General features: G+C 52.8%; 1 protein-coding gene across 2 annotated transcripts in view; it reads right to left on the minus strand.

Annotated features, from left to right (window-relative positions):
* Nucleotides 1-12,291: 12,291 nt before the first annotated feature.
* Nucleotides 12,292-18,806, minus strand: part of KCNIP3 (potassium voltage-gated channel interacting protein 3) — a 79,020-nt gene continuing 72,505 nt past the window's right edge. For both annotated transcript variants that reach the window (XM_054509702.2, XM_045884510.3), the window contains 4 exons: nt 14,659-14,766; nt 13,831-13,935; nt 13,101-13,163; nt 12,292-12,457 (listed from right to left, as the gene is read on the minus strand). In XM_054509702.2, coding sequence (XP_054365677.1) covers nt 12,410-12,457; nt 13,101-13,163; nt 13,831-13,935; nt 14,659-14,766 — 324 coding nt within the window. In that variant the 3' untranslated portion in view covers nt 12,292-12,409. The remainder of the gene's footprint in view (nt 12,458-13,100; nt 13,164-13,830; nt 13,936-14,658; nt 14,767-18,806) is intronic.

Genomic DNA, 18,806 nt, shown 5'->3' on the forward strand with positions numbered 1-18,806 from the left:
ACTCTTCCCAGTCTCCAGCCTGCTGGCCTATCCTGTTAGATTTTGGACACACAAAGCCTCCACAATCACATGAGCCAGTTCCTTAAAATGTCTATCTATCTGTGCACCTGGGTGATGCAGTCGGTTAAGCATCTGACTCTTGGTTTCAGCTCAGCTCATGATCTCAGGGTCGTGAGATCAAGCCCCAAGTTGGTTCCAAACTCAGTACAGAGTCTGCTTAAGTTTCTCTCTTTCCCTCTGCCTCTGCCCCTCCTGTCTGCACATATGCGTGTTCTGTTTCAAATAAATAAATAAATCTTTAAAAAAATCTATCTATCTATCTATCTATCTATCTATCTATCTATCTATCTATCTATCTATTCATCTACCTATGTTAGTTCTGTTCTCTGGAGAACCCTATTATATCAATCTTCCATTCCTGTTCCTTCCAAGTCCTTGGCCATACAGTCAAACCATTAACAACTGTTCATGAATCAATAACCAGTAGATTCATACTTCTGGCCATCTCTCACTCCAGAAAATCAAACATATTGCCCAAAGTTCTAGCCACAGGGAAGATTTTTCTTTACCACTGACCTTCAAGGTCATCCCTGAGAGTCACGCTGCCTTGTAACTTTGGGGAAGTATCAGCATCCTATCATGCAGACCCCTCTGTAAACCATGCTTGAGTTTTTTCATCTTCAGTAAACTGACCCCAAAGACCATCACAGGAAGCCTTGCACGTGGGTTGAGAGAGAGGAGGCAATGCAACTGGAATTGGTGTGAAGAGAATGTGAGTCACCTGCTCATCCAACTTAGTCGTATCTTCCACACCTGCCTGAGCTTGGACTCTACCATTTCCATTTGATGACAGATTGATGCTGCACATGTCCAACCTTATGACGGGGGAGGGGGGTGTCCAACAACACCCAGATTATTTGGGAAGCTCAGTACCTCATATCCCATACTTAGGTGCTAAGTCTCTAACAAAGCCCAACAGCAAGCCAGAGCTGTTTCTTGAAGTGAGAGGAGATATTTCAGAAGAGGGTTATATATAGACATGCTCCACAGTCCTAGAACCTGGACCATGATGATTCTCTTATCGGTGCTTTCCAGAGGCTCCATATAGCATCCCTATTTGCCATAAACTTCAATTATTAGATGACTCCTACCCCAGCCACTGTCTATCGGCAAGGGCACCAGAGACCTGGCACAAGCATCACTGTGAGATGTACTAATAACCAAGGACTGCTATGCCGCAAGAGCAGACCACAACAACCTCCTCTCTGGTGTCTGGCCCCCTCCAACTTGGTGTCCATGTTCCAGCCAGAGGGGCATTTTCACAACACTGACTTGACAGGCCACTCATCAGTGGCTTCCTGTTGCTCTCAGGCTATGCCCAAGCCTTCAGAGGACCTCCCCATTTTTCCTCCATTTGCGCTCAGGATTCCGGGCTCCAAGCCCCATCAATCTAGCCCGATTCTGGGCAGTGCTGTCTCCCTCTCGTGTCACAGCCCTTTGCCTGGCTCACTCCTCATCCTTCAGGCTCAGCTCACATGCCACTTCCCTCAGGAAGCCTCCTGAGGTCATGTGGCCTGTCCAAAGGTTCTCACGGAACAACAGACCTCACTTTTGTGGCTGTAGCACTGGTTGTAAATGCAAACTCTTTTGAGTGGCTGACTTTATTAATGCCTTGTCTCCAGGAAATTATAGGCTCCACCAGGGAAGGGTTTGCAAATATTCTGCCATTTTATCCCCAGACCCCGGAAGAGTGCCGGGTGTACAACGGTTGTTTTTTCCAATGACGAAAGAATGGTGAAGTATGGGCCCAGGGCTGGGATGGATGGGAGCTGGAGTGAAGATGCCTTCCACACCAGTCTCTTGATGCCTGTCCCACATACACAGGGGACACGGCCTGGGGTGGGGGGACACAAGTCAGAGACCACGGTCTCCTTCCTTTGGGCCCCATGTGCTCTGCCCAGGACAAAGTTCCACTTGGGGCTGGGGAAGTTTGTCAACAAAGCAGGGAACTTGAGGATTTCACAATACTGGCTGGGCTGGCAGTTGGCTATGGGGCACTGCCGGCCTGCTCTTTGGGGCTTTATTTTTAGTTTCTGGATGTTTTCCTGTACTTGGTAATTTCTCAAAACTGGGAAAAAGCACTGCCTGGCTTCATTTGCTCTGCCCCTGGGTCAGGACAGCCAGAATTGCTCAGGAAAGTAAAAGTGGAAGAAAGAGGGACTGGGCTGGGGCTGGGGTGTGTGTTCAGGCTAAGGCCCCCTACAGCGCAGGCCAGAGATGTTTCAAAGAGACTTTGACCCCGGTGCCGTGGGAAAGTTGGGCCCATGACCCAGCAGCCTCAGGGCCTTGACACGGGGCCCCACCCTGGGCTGTCTGCCCTGGCCTCCTTCCCTATAACCTTCAGTTCAGCGGCATTACTGACCACTCCCTGACCCCATGTGCCCGCCACAGTGCCAGTACCATGGCTCCCGCTCGCAAGATGCCCACAATCTGGCAGGAGAGACAGCACCGGGCACGCTGACCGCGGACCCCCCTTCCTTCGGGGCCCGCTGGAGTCTGGAAAGCACGTTCACCACCCCACAGCTGAGCTTAACATTATGGCTCACAGCAATTGAGAATTTTTCAGGAAAAGTGCCAGTCAACCCAGTTCTAACTGGCTTAGGGGGTGGAGGGGGTGAGGAGGGGAATCCTATTAGGGGCTCATAAGTGAAGAGTCTATAGAGACTGGGAGGGGCCTGCTTAAAGTACAGTTTGACTTTTAGCTCGAGGGCCACCCCCTGCCCCCACTTGCCTTCCCCGGACCTTGCTTCCTCTCGCTTCATCCCTCAGTCAGGCCATCTTCTGCACAAGCTTCATTCCCACGGCTCCTGCAGGGACAAAGATGCAGGAACAGCCCCAGCTCTCACACGCCCCAGCTTCTGAGAGTAAGGCGGCAGCGTTTTTCCCAGCATGCCCAGCACATGTCTCCCTGGACCTCATTGGCTGTAATCGGGTCAGGTGCCCGCCCCTCAACCAATCACTGGCAGGGAAAGGCATTGCCTCGCTTGGCTTGGAGGTAGCGTGGCTGCCAAGGCTTTACCGAAGCTGGGGTTTCCTGCTGGAGGAACAGACAGAACAAAGAAGTACACGGCAGTTGTCAGGGAGCCCTGTCCTAAGGCTGATGGCCCTCGGCAGTCAGGACAGCCGTCGGAGCGACGTTTGCGGGTTGGACGGCCCCCTGACTGGTGCCACCGGCACCCAAGAGAAGGCTGCGCTCAGATGCCTGTTCAGGAGGAGCCTGAATCCCTTCCCCAGGGCCACACCGGGATTTTCTGTCAGGCCCCTTCTCTGGGACCTCTCAGCTCTGGCCAAGGCCTAATTAAACCCGCATCTTCCCCTTCAAGATATGTGCAGTTTCTTGCATGAATGGTCGGGAGTGTGGGTGCAATGGATAGAGAGTTTCTTACAGATCCCCTCATCTTGGCCCTCTCTGCTTAGGGAAAGGTTATTCCTGGCCACGCCGTCTCCGGTTCTGCCCTACAGGCACCAGTCTCTGTGCAGATTGGACCCTGTCTATACCCCACCCTGTTCTCTAATCTCTAAACCCTGCAGAGCTCACTTTGCAGGCAGCTAGATTCTGCACATTCTCTTCACAACAAGCTAGTTCAGACAAAGTCCATGTGATTATAGCTGGTCCATGTGAAACCAGAGATGACTGGCTCTGATACTCCTCTAACCGGAAGGGTTAGAGCTCATGTGAGTGGGCAAGGGGGCAGGGAGGGGGGCCCAGTACCCGCTTTGGGCTGGCAGGAGTGTCCATGGCCTTGGGGGCTTGTCTGGGATGGAGAAGGTTAATGGGGCAATGCAAGGAACAAGGAACCAGTTCCAGGGTGACAGAACCTGGCTTGAGGAGGGCCTCGCACTAGCTCTCAAAGCTTTACTGACTCTGCACCAAAGCTCCTGTCTGGAATGTGTCAGGGAAGGCAGGATAGACTGGGGAAAAAAGGCTCCCAACCACTCTAAATGGACATCACAAATACTTATCCTGAGGAGGGTCCCTCAGTTCCTCACTTTGAGGAACCTCACTGTTTCCTCTTGTTTTACTCACAATCTATGGGAAGTCCAGGTCCTCTGGCAATCCTCCTGGATGAGCTCTGTCCCCCTCCCCCTCACTCCACCCCGGCGTGTGCCTCTTGGTAACTTCCCTCATGGTCTGAATCCCTGCCTGGGACTTTTTGCCTTCTGGATCCCCACAGGACTTGAATTTCCCAAAGGCAGAGATTGTGGCTTATCCACGGTGGTCTCCTCACATTGCAGGCCACACCTGGTGTGTGGGAAGGTGTCTAAGAAATGTAGTATGAGGGCACCTGGGTGGCTCAGTCGTTAAGCGTCTGCCTTCAGCTCAGGTCATGATCCCGGGGTCCTGGGATCGAGCCCTGCCTCGCGCTCCCTGCTCCACGGGGAGCCTGCTTCTCCCTCTCCCACTCCCCCTGCTTGTGTTCCCTCTCTCGCTGTGTCTCTCTCTGTCAAATAAATAAATAAAGATCTTAAAAAAAGAAATGTAGAATGATGCCTCCCCTAGCGAAGACCAAGGAATTTGGAATTTGGCAGGGGCAGGGAAAAGGATTACTGGAGTGTCACTGCCTGGTGTGAAGGAGGAGGCAGAAAACCACCCAAAGCAGACACACAACCATCGGAAGCTCACAGAGGACAGAACAGCTCTGCAACTTTGGGAGCCTCTGAGGCAGCTGTTACTGAGGGCTCCAGGGCACTGAGCAAAGGTTAGCGACAGAAGAGTGCTGGGAGATTGCAAACAGATCTCAGTCCCCACACGTGGTTGTAGGGGAGGGGGTGGTTGTTTCAAAGTTTGCTTCTGTCAGGATCACACTCTCAGCTGTTTGAAGCCTGCTCTACACACGACTCCTTCCCATAGGATCTCTGACAGCCCAGATGTTTCTGCGACAAACTACTGTCTCCTGTCTGGCTTTCTAGACCCTAAAGAGTGTCATTGGGTTTTTCAAGCTTTTTTCAGGATTTTCAAAAGCCTCATGGGCAAGGCTAACTGGGGAACCCAAATGTTAACTTCCTTGCTATGGGCTGGAATTAAATCAGTTCCGTGTGGTAACAGTTATGCAGTCTGATGAGTAGTTATGTGTGTCCTGGTTAATAAAATAGGCACTGACAGTGTGTCCTCTCTCCCAGCACCCAGCTTGGCCGACTCTTCTGGAATTATTACTTGATCAAGTCCGTTTTCTGAAGAAAAACCACGTGGAGAATGAGGCAGAAATAGGAAAATGTCTTTGGGCTGTGAAAGAAATGCAAGTAGCTTCCCTCCCAAGGAGTTTCCTCCGGGAACCTGAGGGCAGGAAATCTGTGTGGAGGCCCATTTGCAGTGCGGTCACCCCCTGGTGGTCAACGGGGAGCACAGCACTTGTAACCACAAGCCAACGGGGTCTCCAATAAAATTGGAAGAGAAGCCATGCATCTTCTGAATCATAGGCTGGCCATTGCTCTGGAAAGCTGTGTAGCAGAACACTATGGGGAAGGGTATGGGCTCCTTACCCAGTGTCTCTGGGCCTCAATTTTCCCCTTCCCTGCAATAAAGGTAACAAGGAGGGGCCTCCTGGGTAGGCCCATGAGAGTGAATGAGACGAGCCTGGCCACAGGACCCTCTGCGCTTGCGCTGGGCCCTCTCTCCTGTCTGGGGCAGGTCAGTGTGACCACGCAGTGAGTGGTGGCAGGAGGATGGGGCACGTGGACAGCAGGTTGCCTGATGTGGCCTGATGGCACAGATTGCTCCTCCTTAGCCACCTGCTCCCCAAATAGGCTTTGGAAGTTACCAGGGAAACTGGGAACCATCACAGGTTTATATCCAATACCTGGAAACTCCTTTTGAAACATCTGTCCTTTCTCTGGCGGCTTATTGATATGAGCCACCCTTCTATAGAAAGGGGAGAAAACACATGAAAATTTCAGCGGGGTAAGAAGGAAGGATGTTCATATTTATCAAGAGGCTAGTAAATATTCATATTTAATCATCGTAACAATTCTATCAGAGGGTTATTTTTTGGCTCATTTTACGGTGTGGAAACTGAGGCTCAGCAAGGTAAACTGATGTGCTTAGGATGAAACAGAAAGCTCCAGAACCAAAGCATGGGCCCTATGCCCTAAATGTCACAGGGCCTTAGAGGTGTAGCATGTCTGGAGGTTATGGAGCTGTGTAAGGACACAGGTCTTCTCTACCCTCAGGCAGGGTAGAGAGGAGCAGATTTCCATTAAGAAGCCTCCCTCAACCTCCAGCACCCCCACCACCTTGGGCAGCTCCACCCCCTCTAGTCCAGACTTCTGTTGATTACTGGGGGGGCGAGTCACTTCATCCTGGTCCACATAGCTGACCGGACCAGCCCCGACACCTGTCCGGTGGCAGTCAATCCATAGGCTGCTGATACCCAGCAGGAAGAGCGTTCTTCAGACCTCTGGAGACAGTGAGAGTGTGCGGTCCAGCGGGAAAGGGGTTTGGTAGCAAGAGGACACACTGCACACGCTAGGAAAGTATAGTCAGCGAGCAGCCAAGTGTCACAGAACCAGTGCCCGGAGCAGGGGAAGGGGCTTAAAGTTTCCTGCTCTCTGGGCTCTTCATGCTTCTTGCACCTCAGACCTTGAGATGAAATAAATCTCTCAGAATTTTCTTCAGTGTTTATTGATGGCAAACTCTCTCGTTATGTTTGTCTGAAAACATTTTTATGTTGCCCAGGCTACAGTTCCAGGTTGGCAGTTATTTTGAACAACCTGAAGATAACCCACTGTCTTTTAGCATCATTGTTACCAATGAGATGTCATTTGTCAGTCCGTTGCTCTTTCCTCTCTGGCTGGCTTGGTGATCTTTGTTTCTGGTGTTCTGTGGTTTCAGTATACTATGTCTTAGGTGACAGTCTCCTTTTATTTAGCCTGCTTGGGACTTGTTTGAATTTCTTTAATCAGTGTATTGGTGTCTGTAGTGATTAATCTTCTGTGTTCAGGTGCCCCTCAGGCTTGTCCAAACTATGGTGCCCAACACCAGTCTAAATGTCTCTGTGAAGGTATCTTGTGATGTGCTTACCATTACTAGTTAGAATCAGCAGACTTTAAGTAAAGCAGGTTACCCATCAGAATGTGGGTGGGCCTATTCCATCAGTTGAAGGCCTTAAGAGCAAAAACTTAGGTTTCCTGGAAGTTCAAGAAGGAATCCACTTCAAGACTGCCACAGAAATTTTGCCCCAGGTTCTACCCTGCTGGCAGGTCCTGTGAATTTTGGACTCAAGATTGTAACTTCAACTCTTGCCTGAGTTTCCAGCCTGCCACCCTGCCCTGCATATTTCAGACTTGCCAGTCCTCACAATCACGTGAGCCGATTCCTTAACACCCATCCCCTTTGGCCAGGAGAACCATGACAAAAACAGTGTTAAGTCAAGCCTGGAACTTCTTGGCCATTCCCGTTTTTTTTTTTTTTTTCAGGACTCCATTGAGATTTAAGGTTTACTTTCTCACTCTATTTTCTATGTTTATTTACCTCTATATAGTTTCTATTTCTTTATTTCTCTGAGTTAGAATTTGAATAATTTCTTTAGATTGATTTCCAAGCCAATGATCTTGTCAGCTGGGCCTGATTTCCTGCTAAACCCATTCCTTGAGTTTTAAATTTAGTCACTATATATATATATATATATATATATATATATATATATATATATATATATACACTTTTCCCCCCCATCCCCTGATTCTTTTTTCAGATATGCTTAGGCATTCAGTATAGTGTTTTCAACATGCATTTTCAAGTTTGCCTTTTATTTCTATAAACAAATATAGTCATTTATAGTTTTGTCTGGTAATTCCATTATCGGGAGCCCTCTGGGTCTGTTGACGCAGCCTGGTGTTTCTGCTAAACCTCACTTACGGTGTCGTGTTTCTTTGAATACTCAGTCATTGTTGACTGAAATCTGCTCATTTTCCTTCGACTTTACAGAGATCACTACCAATTAAATTCTCCATCATATTTTCTTGTGGATTTGGGCTGCAAACTCATAAAGTTTAGCTCATGCTTCCTAATATTTTTGAAGGTTTATTTATTTATTTTAGAGAGAGAGAACATGCGCACGTGCAGGGTGGGGGCAGAGGGAGAGGGAGAGAGAGAATCTCAAGCAGACTCCCTGCTGAGCTCGATCCCAGGACCCCAAGATCACAACCTGAGCCGAAATCAAGAGTCAGATGTTCAACTGACTGAGCCACCCAGGTGCCCCTCATGCTTTCTCATTTTAGGGGTGAATTTTCCCAGTTTTACTGGGGGCTTGAGATAGTCAATTTTTCTTGCAGCCTCCTGAGAGAGAAAGTGGAAACAGCTCGGTTTGTTTCTATTTCACGCTCATTATCTCCAAGGGGTAACTGGGGCTCCAGTTCTGTGGAGGAAGGATTTCTTGATAGACTTCTCACCTGGGTGGATCCTGGGCTTGATCTCTTATACCTTAGATTTTGGAAGGATGCAAAACCAAAGCTCAGCCAAGCTCACCTGTTTCAAAAAGTCCTTTCAGGGCTCTGCTTACATCTCTGAATGTGGAAACATCCACTCAGTTCCTGGCCCAAGAATGCTTTACCTTTTGGTCAGTTCAATGATGTTTCTAAGAAGTTATTTATTCTAGATTTTTAGTTGTTTTCAGTGGAAGGAATAATCCAGTTACCTAGACACTCCATGTTATTGGAAACTGAGGTGCCTATATTTTTAAATGGTAAACCTTGCATTTCTGGGATAAAGCCAAATCTGTCGTGATATATTACATATATCATGTACATATAACATACATTGTTGAAATGAGTTTACTGATACTCTGATTTTTTTTACATCTTTGTTTTATAGTGGAGAATATCCTGTAATTTTTCCTTCTTATCCTACCCGTGACTGATTTTTTTTAAAACTCCTGGTAATACCACTCTTTAAAATGAATTGGGAAGTGTTCCCTCCTTCTCTTCTACACCAACATCCAGAGAGCAAGAGAGGATGGGACTTGTCCAAGGCCACATACGTTTTATGGTCAGGACTAATGTCTCCTGTCCCTGAACCCAGGGCTCCTTTGGACCCATCACTGCCATCCAGCCACACAGAAGGCATACCATACCCTAGGCACCTCCTCTGCACTGAGTGTCCAGGTCAGGAAGGTGCCAAGTGAATGAGTGGAAAACAGAAGTATAAATGGATGGATGATGGATGCATGGATGCATGGATGGATGGATGGTTGGAAGGAGGATGGATGATGGATAGATGGAGGGAGGAGGGATGATGGATGGATGAGCATTCCCCACTCTGAGCTCTGTAGACCCATGAAGTGAGTCAGTGCTTACAACCAGCCTAGAGCCACCAGCTTAGCTCCATTCTTCAATGACTGGGAGGTCCCAAGATCTTTTAACCCAGCTTCCCCATCTGTGCCCTTTAGGCTGTGACCAGAGTAAACATGCTCAGCATGGTGGTCAGCCCATGGCAAATGCAGGATATCCCATCCGAGACAGCAAGATCAGGGCTTCATTACCTGGACTGTGCCAAGGCCCTGGGGCTCAGGTGGAGAGGGGTCTTTGGAGTGTGTGGGGGTGGAAGTGGGTTCCTGTCACCTGTCCTCCCAACTACTGCTGTGATGGCCATCAGCCAAACCTGGTGACTCATGGAGGCGTGGGTCTGTGTTCACTATGGAGGTGATGTCACATGGCATGGGGTCTGGTCCTTAAAGCACTGCAGATCCCCCCAGAACCTCCCTCCTCCCCATCCTTGAGTTGGGGAAAGCCCTTCCTCTCCTCCCTGCCAGGTTCTCACTTCTTGCTGCGCCCCTGGCATCATTCTCACCGAGTTTACACTTTTGAAAATAAAGCCAGGAGAGGAAGCTATCTTCAGGCCAATTCTGCTTCTGCCCTGTAACCTGCACCCTCCAGCCAAGGGGACACGGCAGAAACGACTTCTTGGAACTGGAAAAGAAAAATGGTCTGGGAATGAAATACAAATGGCACCTCAAGAAGTCACCCTGCCCCACCAGCTCTGCAGAGGCTGCGGGCCTGGAGCTTCTAGTAAAGGCTTCCCAACGGCGGGCCTCCCTTCCTGGCTCCACCTTCAGTGACATCACAGCGGGAGCCTGCAAGCAAGCGGAGCGGAGCGAGTGCCAGTGAGCGTGGACATTGGCAAATGCTACAATTCAGGGAATGTCAAACATTTACCAGCACAGCCCTGGGCAGGAGCCATGGCTAACAGCAGCAGGGATGGGAGGGGCTGGGCTGAAATCCAGAGTTGGGATAAAGCCAACAAGAGTCCCTCTTCTTTGCCAAGTTTATTTTATTAAAATATACAGGACTGAATATTGGTGGGCGCTGAAAACAGGAACCACCCTCCCAGGCTGCACCCAAGGGAGACGCTTCTGCCATGCAGACATGCGGCCAGTCTGCATCCCAGGGTGGGAGACAGACCCCTCCTGCTTGACGTGCAGCCAGTCTGGCCCCAGGCCAAGAGGGGCAGGGGCATGGTGGTGACCCTCTCCTATGGCTTCGGCCCCTCAGAAGCACAGCTACGCCAGCTGGGAGGGCTGGGCTGGGGCTGGGGGTGGGCAGAGGGGGAGAAGATCCCTGAGCCAGGGAAAGCTGATGCCCTCCTGGAGGAGGGAAGAAAGACCCGCCCCCCCAGTCAAACTGGAGATGGGGTGTCAGTACAATTCCGAGGGAGAGGACCACCTGTGTGTGGGTGCCAAGGGGTCCCCATGGCCAAACCAGGCCAATCTCCACGGCCTCCGCCATTCCCCCTTTCCTTTGAGGGCCCTGCTCACCCCTGGGCCAGGCCTGAGCAGAGAGGGGGTGGCAGCCGGTGGAATGTATTGTATGGGAATGTTCCTCAGGCCCACGCTACCTGGGACTGGGTTCCTTCTTGGGGAGGCCTGGGCAGATAAGAGCAGCCTCTCTCTCTTTCCTAGGGGTTTCTGTTGACCTACCACTCAGCCTCAGGCCCCTCAGCCCTCACTCTTGGCTCTGCCTTCAGGCTGACCTCAGCCTCCATCCCAGAGCAGAACCCAGACAAGGGGAAGCCCTACGATTTGTGCTTTTGAATGTTGGTGAGCTGGGCTGGGCTGGGGATGGGCTTTGAGCCCGCATGGCTCTGAGGCACAGAACGGATCCCCATGCTTCTTCTCCAGAGCTCCCTGTATTGGGGGCCACCGTGACCCAGGCCTCAGCCCTCTAGGAGGGCCCGATCTTGGAAAAACAGAGTGTCCTTGGATCCCTTTGTGAGCTGCAACCTGAGCTGCTCTGGGTGCTTGTGCTTTTTGTATGGGGTTGGGTGAGCCTGTGTATAGAGGGATGGCCACATTGCTCTAGGACCCTAACCAGAAAGTGGTGGGGGGGAGCTCATCCAAGCTGGGGGCCAAGGGAGACAGGAGCTGACAAGAAAGGAGGGAGAAGCCCCTTCTCAGGCCTGCTCTGCCATCTGGGCTCCCAGGCTGCCAGTCCCTGATCCTTGTGACCTCTTCTTAGAACCTATTATGACCTTGGGGTTGAACGCTCTAGGCCAGAGGGGTATGGGCAGCCCCACCTACCTCATTCCCACTGAGCTAGGACGGAGGCAAGGTAAGGCTTCTTCCATTTCAGTGGACTTGGCAGACAGTTCCCCTAAGATTCTCCACCAAGAAACCCAATCCCTGAGCTTGAAAGGATGGAGAGAGTCCAGTGGTCCCTTACCACCGGAGCTTGCCAATGGAGTGGCAGGCATCCTGGGACCCCAGGGAAGTGTTTCCAGGAAACAGCAGGCTGTCTCCATTACTACCTCTTTCCTTGTCCAAACTCTCTTGATCCCACTGCCCCACAAGTGTCCTGTGGTGACGAGCTTTCTGGGAATGAAGTTGGGTGGCAGGGGAGTAGCTGGGGGACAAGAAGGCCAGAGCAGCCCCCACAACCTGGCCCATGTGTGGTGGGAAGGAAGGGTGGCGGGAGGGAGGGGCGAGGGGACTCACACCAGTGGGGCCTTTGTTTTGGAGACTGGACCCTCTCCTGTAGGGGATCTCGAGCGCTTTCCTGGCAGCACCCCGTGGCCAGCAGCCTGCACACACGGCTCTTTCAGCACCCACTCCAGAGGCAGCCCCACTCCACTGCTGGCCGGAAGCTGGTCGGGGGCTGGCCGGGTAGTATAGCTCTCATCGCTTGGATCCAGCTCCCAGCCGGACTCAGCCCCTCCCTGACCTCTGCACCCCCTCTACCAGCCCAAAGGAATGGGCTCTGTGTGTGTGTGTGTGTGTGTGTGTGTCTAGAGCAAACTGTTCGCTTTTTGCAAATATATTAGAAAAAAAGTTTCTCATGGAGGCTGCTCCTGCAGGATTGAGATTTCTCTGGGGGCAGAGGTGGTGGTGGCCACTCAAGGACCCCTCCCCACTAACATGTCCTAGATGACGTTCTCAAACAGCTGCATGGAGCTCATGATGTTCTCATCCTGTGTGGAGAGAGAAGGAGGAGACGCCTGGTCAGACCCCGGGTGGGCAGGGCGGGGCCATGCCCAAACTGATCCTACCTTGAGCAGATCCTTGCCAGGGACTCGGAACCCTGCAGTGACCCCTCTGTCTCTCTCCCCGGGTGAAGGGGTAGCTGGTCAGGCACAGGCTCTCTTCAGCCCCAGAGCCTGACTGCAAGCGCATCTGGGGGCTGCTGACTTGCTGATGGACAAACTTCCCTGGCTGCACTCAGATGGAGGCCAGAGGCACCCGAGAGGCCACTCTGGGACTGATGCAGATGGCTAAGCCCAGTGGAGGCACATGTCACGGCCCCCAAGGGTGCTCTGAAGAGGAAGGTCAACAGCAAGGCTGGGGGAGGCTCCAGGCGCCTTTCTCACAGTGTGGCCCCACGCTGAGGGCCCCAGGGCCCAACCATCCTCCTGTTGGCCCACGTCTGCCCCTCTGATGTGAAGCATTAGAGGGCATCTGAAGGATGGTGTGCCTGTGGGCTGTGGGCTGGCAGGAGCAGGTGGCAAAGGGATGGGTTCAGACAAAGGTGTGAACATGGAGTTTGGAGGTCGGGAGGGGCTCGGGGACTGGCAGGGGCAGGACCCTGGGTGTCCTCAACTCCTGATGCCCACCTACCTTCTGACAGGTCTCCAGGAACTCATCAATGGTCACCACCCCGTCCTGATTCCGGTCCATTTTCTGTAACCCAAGCCATGTCCTCAGTGAGTCTGTGGGTCCCCTCCATCCCAACCTGTCTCCTCTGTCCTCTACCCTGGATCCAGGCCATGTAAAAGGCCCTCCCCGGCTACCTCTGTGGCACAGCTGACCTCTCTGGCACCTCCCCGGTCTGCTCCCCACACCCAGCCACTGCCCAGCAGCTTTCTTGGGCTTACACTTCCCAGAATGCATCCCCATGCTCATCTGACCCCCTCACCTCCCCGACAAGCAGCTAGGGCAGATGGAGCAACCAAGGCACAGGATGGGCCGCCAGCAAATGGAAGGTGGAAACTTCAGCCCCTTTCGGCCTCGTGAACACAGAGCACCCCAACCCCACTCCTCTTGCACGGTTTTTCTGGAGGGGCTGAGAGAACTCTTGGAAGGCACCAGAACGCTGGCCTGGGGTGTCAACTGCCCTGGAATTCACAAGCCCTGGCCTGCCCTGAGATAAGGCTCAGTGGATCGGGGAGTGGGGGTGATGGTTTAATTTGCTCCCCAGGATCCTGACAACCAGCCCAGTGGGGGATGCAAGGTTAACCTCCTCATGGGGGGAGGAGGGCTCAGAGAGGGGAGTCACTTGCCCAGGGTTGTCCTAAGAGGGGGAAGCCCATCCCTCCTTCCCCTCAGGGTCCGGGGCTAGAGCTCTCACCTGGAAGAACCTCTCCACATGCTCCAGAGGCGCGTCCTCCCGCAGGATAGGGTAGGTGTGGCGGCCCATCATGTCATAGATGGACTTCATAATGGCCAGCATCTCCTGGAGGGGGGCCGGAGTGGCTGGCGTGAGCTTTGCTGCAAGGACGTGGGACGTACCAGGCCCCAAGGGGAGGGGCTGCGTCGAAGCGGGGAGGGCACCTCCAAGGCAGCAGTGAGTGAGCAGGGGTGGCGCCCCAGCTGGATGGGGACGAGCTCACCCCCATCTAGTGCACTCAGCACTAGCCTCTGACTCGCCAGAAGCTGGAGATCGCTTCTGATGTGCCCTCTCCAAAATGTGAAACTGTAGCGACTATTTCATATACAAAACAACGTTTGGGCTAAACAAAACCTAACTGTAGGCCAGTATGGCGAGGGCCCCCGCCTGCCCCCAGGGAGCACCCTGCCCCCTTGATTGGTGGGAGCCAAGGCCAACTCCTCCTACCCTCTGTCCCCAGCTTCTCCACCTGGGTCTCCCTCAGGACCTCCCTGTGAGAAAGAATGGCCTAAGAACATTTATCGAACTAGATCAAGCTGCGTGGTGAGGGGCATACAACAAGCACCATGCTCCCTGCACCCAGGTGTCCAGGACCAAGAGCCTGGACAGGGGGAGAGCCCCCAGGCTGCTGTCCCCTCCGGGGTGGAGCTGAGAGCCATGTCTCTGAGCAGGAAAGGGAGACAGGGCAGCCAGGGCAGCAGGGGAGCAGAGGAGAGAGGCTGGGAGTATGGCGCAGCAGTGGGGGAGGGGGCCGGGCAGCCCTCCCCCCAGCCCTCTTTGGTGGGGTACCTCTTTGGTGATGTAGCCGTCCTTGTTGATGTCGTAGAGGTTAAAGGCCCACTTGAGCTTCTCGTGGACTGTTCCTCGCAGGAGGATGGAGAGGCCAACCACAAAGTCCTACAGAGGGAGGGGAGGGTGAGGAGTGACAGCCCAACGCCCAGATTTCATTTCCAGTTTGCTGTGTGGCTTCACACCTCTACAGGTGAGGAGGCTTCATTGCTGTGCCAGCAGATGCTGTCCGTTAGGTCAACACAGTGTGAGGGTATGCATGTGCGTGCGTGCGTGCGCGTGTGTGTGAGCATGAGCATGTGCATGAATGTGTGAGCATGTGTGTGCGTGTGTGTGAGCATGTGCACGAGTGTGTGAGCATGTGCGTGCGTGAGCATGTGCACGTGTGTGTGCATGTGAGCATGTGCACGAGTGTGTGAGCATGTGTGTGTGCGTGAGCATGTGCACGGTATGTCAGCATGTGTGTGCGTGCGTTTGCGAGCATGTGCATGAGTGCGTGAGCATGTGCATGAGTGTGTGATCGTGTGTGTGTGCGTGAGCATGTGCGTGTGTGTGAGCATGTGCATGTGTGCACGAGTGTGAGCATGTGTGCGCGTGTATGAGCATGTGCATGAGTGTGCGTGAGCATGTGCACGAGTGTGAGCATGTGTGCATGTGCGTGCGTGCGCGTGCAAGCGTGTGTGTGTGTGTGTGTGTATGGCATGGTGGCTGGTACTGATCTTCTCAAATAAAGATATTCAAATACATGCTGTCTCAGACCCATTTAATACATGACTACTGATAGAGAAGACCCAGGGTGCTCTTTTAATAAAGGGGGGCGCTCTCCTTTTAGTTCACCAAGGATCTGCATGTCAGGTGCTCGAAAACTTACAGCTTAAAAGCTAAACTAACAGGGCTCAGCTCTGGGGTCACGACACGCCTGTGTGCTGCAATCATTTCTGAGGTGTGCAGATAATTTACTATAATGTTCCAAGACATGAATGTTCCAGCGGCTTCCCTGTGAAAACTCCAACTGCTCTAACAGTTGGTGGAAAGCCAGCCCTTTCTTCCATTTCCTGGAAGGCTTGCAGGGTGAGCCTTCCCTGCCCCATGGGGTCCTCCCAGGTTCTTCTGAAAGAAGGGAGCAGAGCAGGGCTGTCCTGGGACAGGGAGTGGAGGACAACAAACTACAGGGCGCCAGGCTGTGCACCAAGGGGTTTGGCTGCCCCTCGAACATCAGATTTTCTGGATCTGAGGGGGCCTGTACCTGAGAGAGGCTAAGGGAAACAGGGAAGCAGTCTGGAAGAAACAAAACTTATTCCAGGAGGAAAAAACTTAACAAAAATGACTAGAACTAGAGATTAGACATCTGTCACCCCCAAAATAAGAATAGGATGCTACAAAAGGGGAGTCATTGAGAATAAGAAAGAGCTCTTGGGAATTAAAAATAAGAAAGCAAAATGACAGATTCAAAAGAAGGTTTGGAAGAGCACGTGGAATCTTCCATAAAGTCGTGTGAAAAGGCAAAAAGCTGGAAAAGAGAAAAGAGGGCAACGAGAGGTCCACTCCAGAGGAACCACGGCTCGCGCACCAGGAATTCCAGGGGGAACCGGAGGAGATGGAGGAAAGCCGGCTGGAGAAGCAGAGAAGGACTTCCCAGGATGGAAGGCTGGGAGCGTCCAGGTCCTGCCGAGGCCAAGCACAGCGCACGGAACGGCCCACTGTGTTGCCTGCAAGCACCAGGTGCAAAAAGAGGATCCTACAAGCTTCCAGAGAGAGAAAAACACAACCTAACAGAACAAACGAAATCAGGTCCCGCACACAGGGTCAGGATTCCGTATGCTTTGCCTCTGGCGGCGACGCAAGGCCAAAAGCCACCGAAGTGCAGCCACCACCACTGGGAAGTGCAGCTCTGATCCCATCCAGTGGATCAGGCGAGAGCAGGACTGCAATGAAGATGCTTCCAGACATCTAAAGCCTCAAAAGTTACCTCCCTGCTCATAGCTGTACCCCTGAAAAGGGAGAATAAAGCAAGGAAGAGGAAGATGAGGAATTCTGGAACCAGGAGACCCAACCCTGGGGGGAAAGAAGCTGGGGAGCGTCCCCATGGAGATGCCTGTCTGGGCACTGGAGAAAGGCCTGGAGTTGAATTCATGATGAGATCACAGCCCCCGGGCAACTCAACAATCAGGACCACCATTAACTGGCGGCAAAATAAGAATGTGTGCTGGAAAAGGAAAACATAATCAGTTCACCAGAAGGCTCAGCTGGGCATCAAAGTCACGCCATCAGAGTAAACCACAGTCCTTGTCTCACCTGAATCCTATTGTTCCAGAAAGCCAGGGGATATGGGAAAGGTGTGTGCACCGTGGGAGACCCAGCTCCTTGCCCCCCCACCCCAGCGGACAGCTAGTAGTCTAGAACCGGGCAGCCGGGAAGGAGCACCACGTGTGCTACTGGGGACACGGAAGAAACAGTGGCAACGGGCTACAGCAGAAGGTGGTGGCCTCCTTGGGTGTGTGGGTGCTTCACGGCTGCTTTTCCAAAGCACACCCTGTCACTACGGGGCTCACAAAGTGCGCCGTGCATGTGTCAGTGAAGAAAACGAAAATGTTAAAGGAGAAACAGGTGATAGTTCCTACACGCCCAAGTTTGGGGAATCATCACTGAAGCTTGTGCGTGATTTAGCGAACAGGTAGAGCCTCCCCGAAATCACGTCCCTGGGATCTGACAGGCTTTCCCAGTGGGAGGCAAAGGCGTGCAGTCCCACTCGAGGCCGCAGGAAATGGTGAGGCCCACACAGGGCCTCCCTTCTCATGTGGGCCATGGTGGGGGCCGCCAGCTCCACACTCCGCCCCCCCACTATCTTGTCTTCAGAGACCCAGGCCTGCCGCCTCGCAGCCCTCGAAGTCAGCCAAAACCAACCGAGGAATGTCTCCATTCCGTGTCCCTAAGTGTGTACGTAGAACAGTGGTGATGGTACTAGGCCAGAGATGGGTGGGAATGTCCCCTGCGAGGCCACTGGCCCATCCTCCATAACCCACAGAGGACCCCACGTCCTGCCAACACATGTCCGAGTACTTGGCAGTTCTAAATTTCCAGCCCCACACAGCACAGTTTCATGTGCGACTGTCCCTAGCTGTAACCCCTGATCTTAACTCCGAGGCAAACGAAGTCCATCGCCTCCACAGCCCCTGCTCTGCGGCTGTGTCCCTGAGGCAGAGCCTGGGGAGCATGAGAGGCCCTGCCGTGGCACGGTGATGCAGGCCTGCGCTCCCAGGCTGAGACACCGCTGAGTGCATTCCGGGGGCGGGCGCTCAGCCAGAGCAGGGGAGCATGATGGTGGGCCTGCACGCGTTCTCTCCAGTTACTGCCCCCACTTGGGGTTTGGCCAATGAATGACACAGGAAGGGGGCTACTGCAGAGGGAGTTCAGGGAGAGGCAGCTGCCCCTTCCTCCAGACACATAACCAGCCCTAACGCTCCAAAAGAGCAGCAGCGTGCTGGCACAGCGAGTAGGTTGAATGAGAAAGGCCCCGGATGGCATGCAGGGTTCTGGTGCATCTATCTGCAGGCACATGGCCTGTGCCTGTGCCTGTGCCTGTGCCTGTGCCTGTGCCTGTGCCTGTGCCGGGCTGGGCTCGGGGTGCCGAGACCAGGCTCCCTCCTGTGGGCACATCCCAGATGACCCAAGACGAACAGCGCAGCAGGCAGACCCTGAGATGGGACGGCTGCTCCCGCTTGGCAAAGATGAGGTTGGCTTGGGTGCTGTTTTGTTTTCTGGTACTCTTTTGGTGAGGGTTAGGGAAGTTACAATATTTTACCACATCAAAAAACTTGAATTAATATGTGTCTTATCTCTCAAGAATATACAAGGATTGGGATCATTATCAATATCAGTAAGCTGACCTGACTTTCTGTTTTAAGGGCACATGGGAAGAGTCCGTCTCAGGCGGGCCAAGAGTCACCCTCACCCCTTGGAGTCCTTCCTGCCATGGGGATCTCAACCCGTGGTGCACCCAGGATTGGGCCCTGCTGCCTGGAAGGTCCCTGGGGACATACGTGCCCTCCTCTCTTTCTGAAAAAGCTCTCCTACAGCAGAACACTGAAATCAAGTAGGTCCTCAAGATAAACAAACATATGCATATGGAACCAGAGGAGCTGATTTCA

This window comes from Mirounga angustirostris, unplaced genomic scaffold (genome assembly GCF_029215605.1).
Source record: "Mirounga angustirostris isolate CCGP_5_RB_7025 unplaced genomic scaffold, mMirAng1.0.hap1 SCAF_10, whole genome shotgun sequence".
In the NCBI taxonomy this organism is placed as follows: domain Eukaryota; kingdom Metazoa; phylum Chordata; class Mammalia; order Carnivora; family Phocidae; genus Mirounga; species Mirounga angustirostris.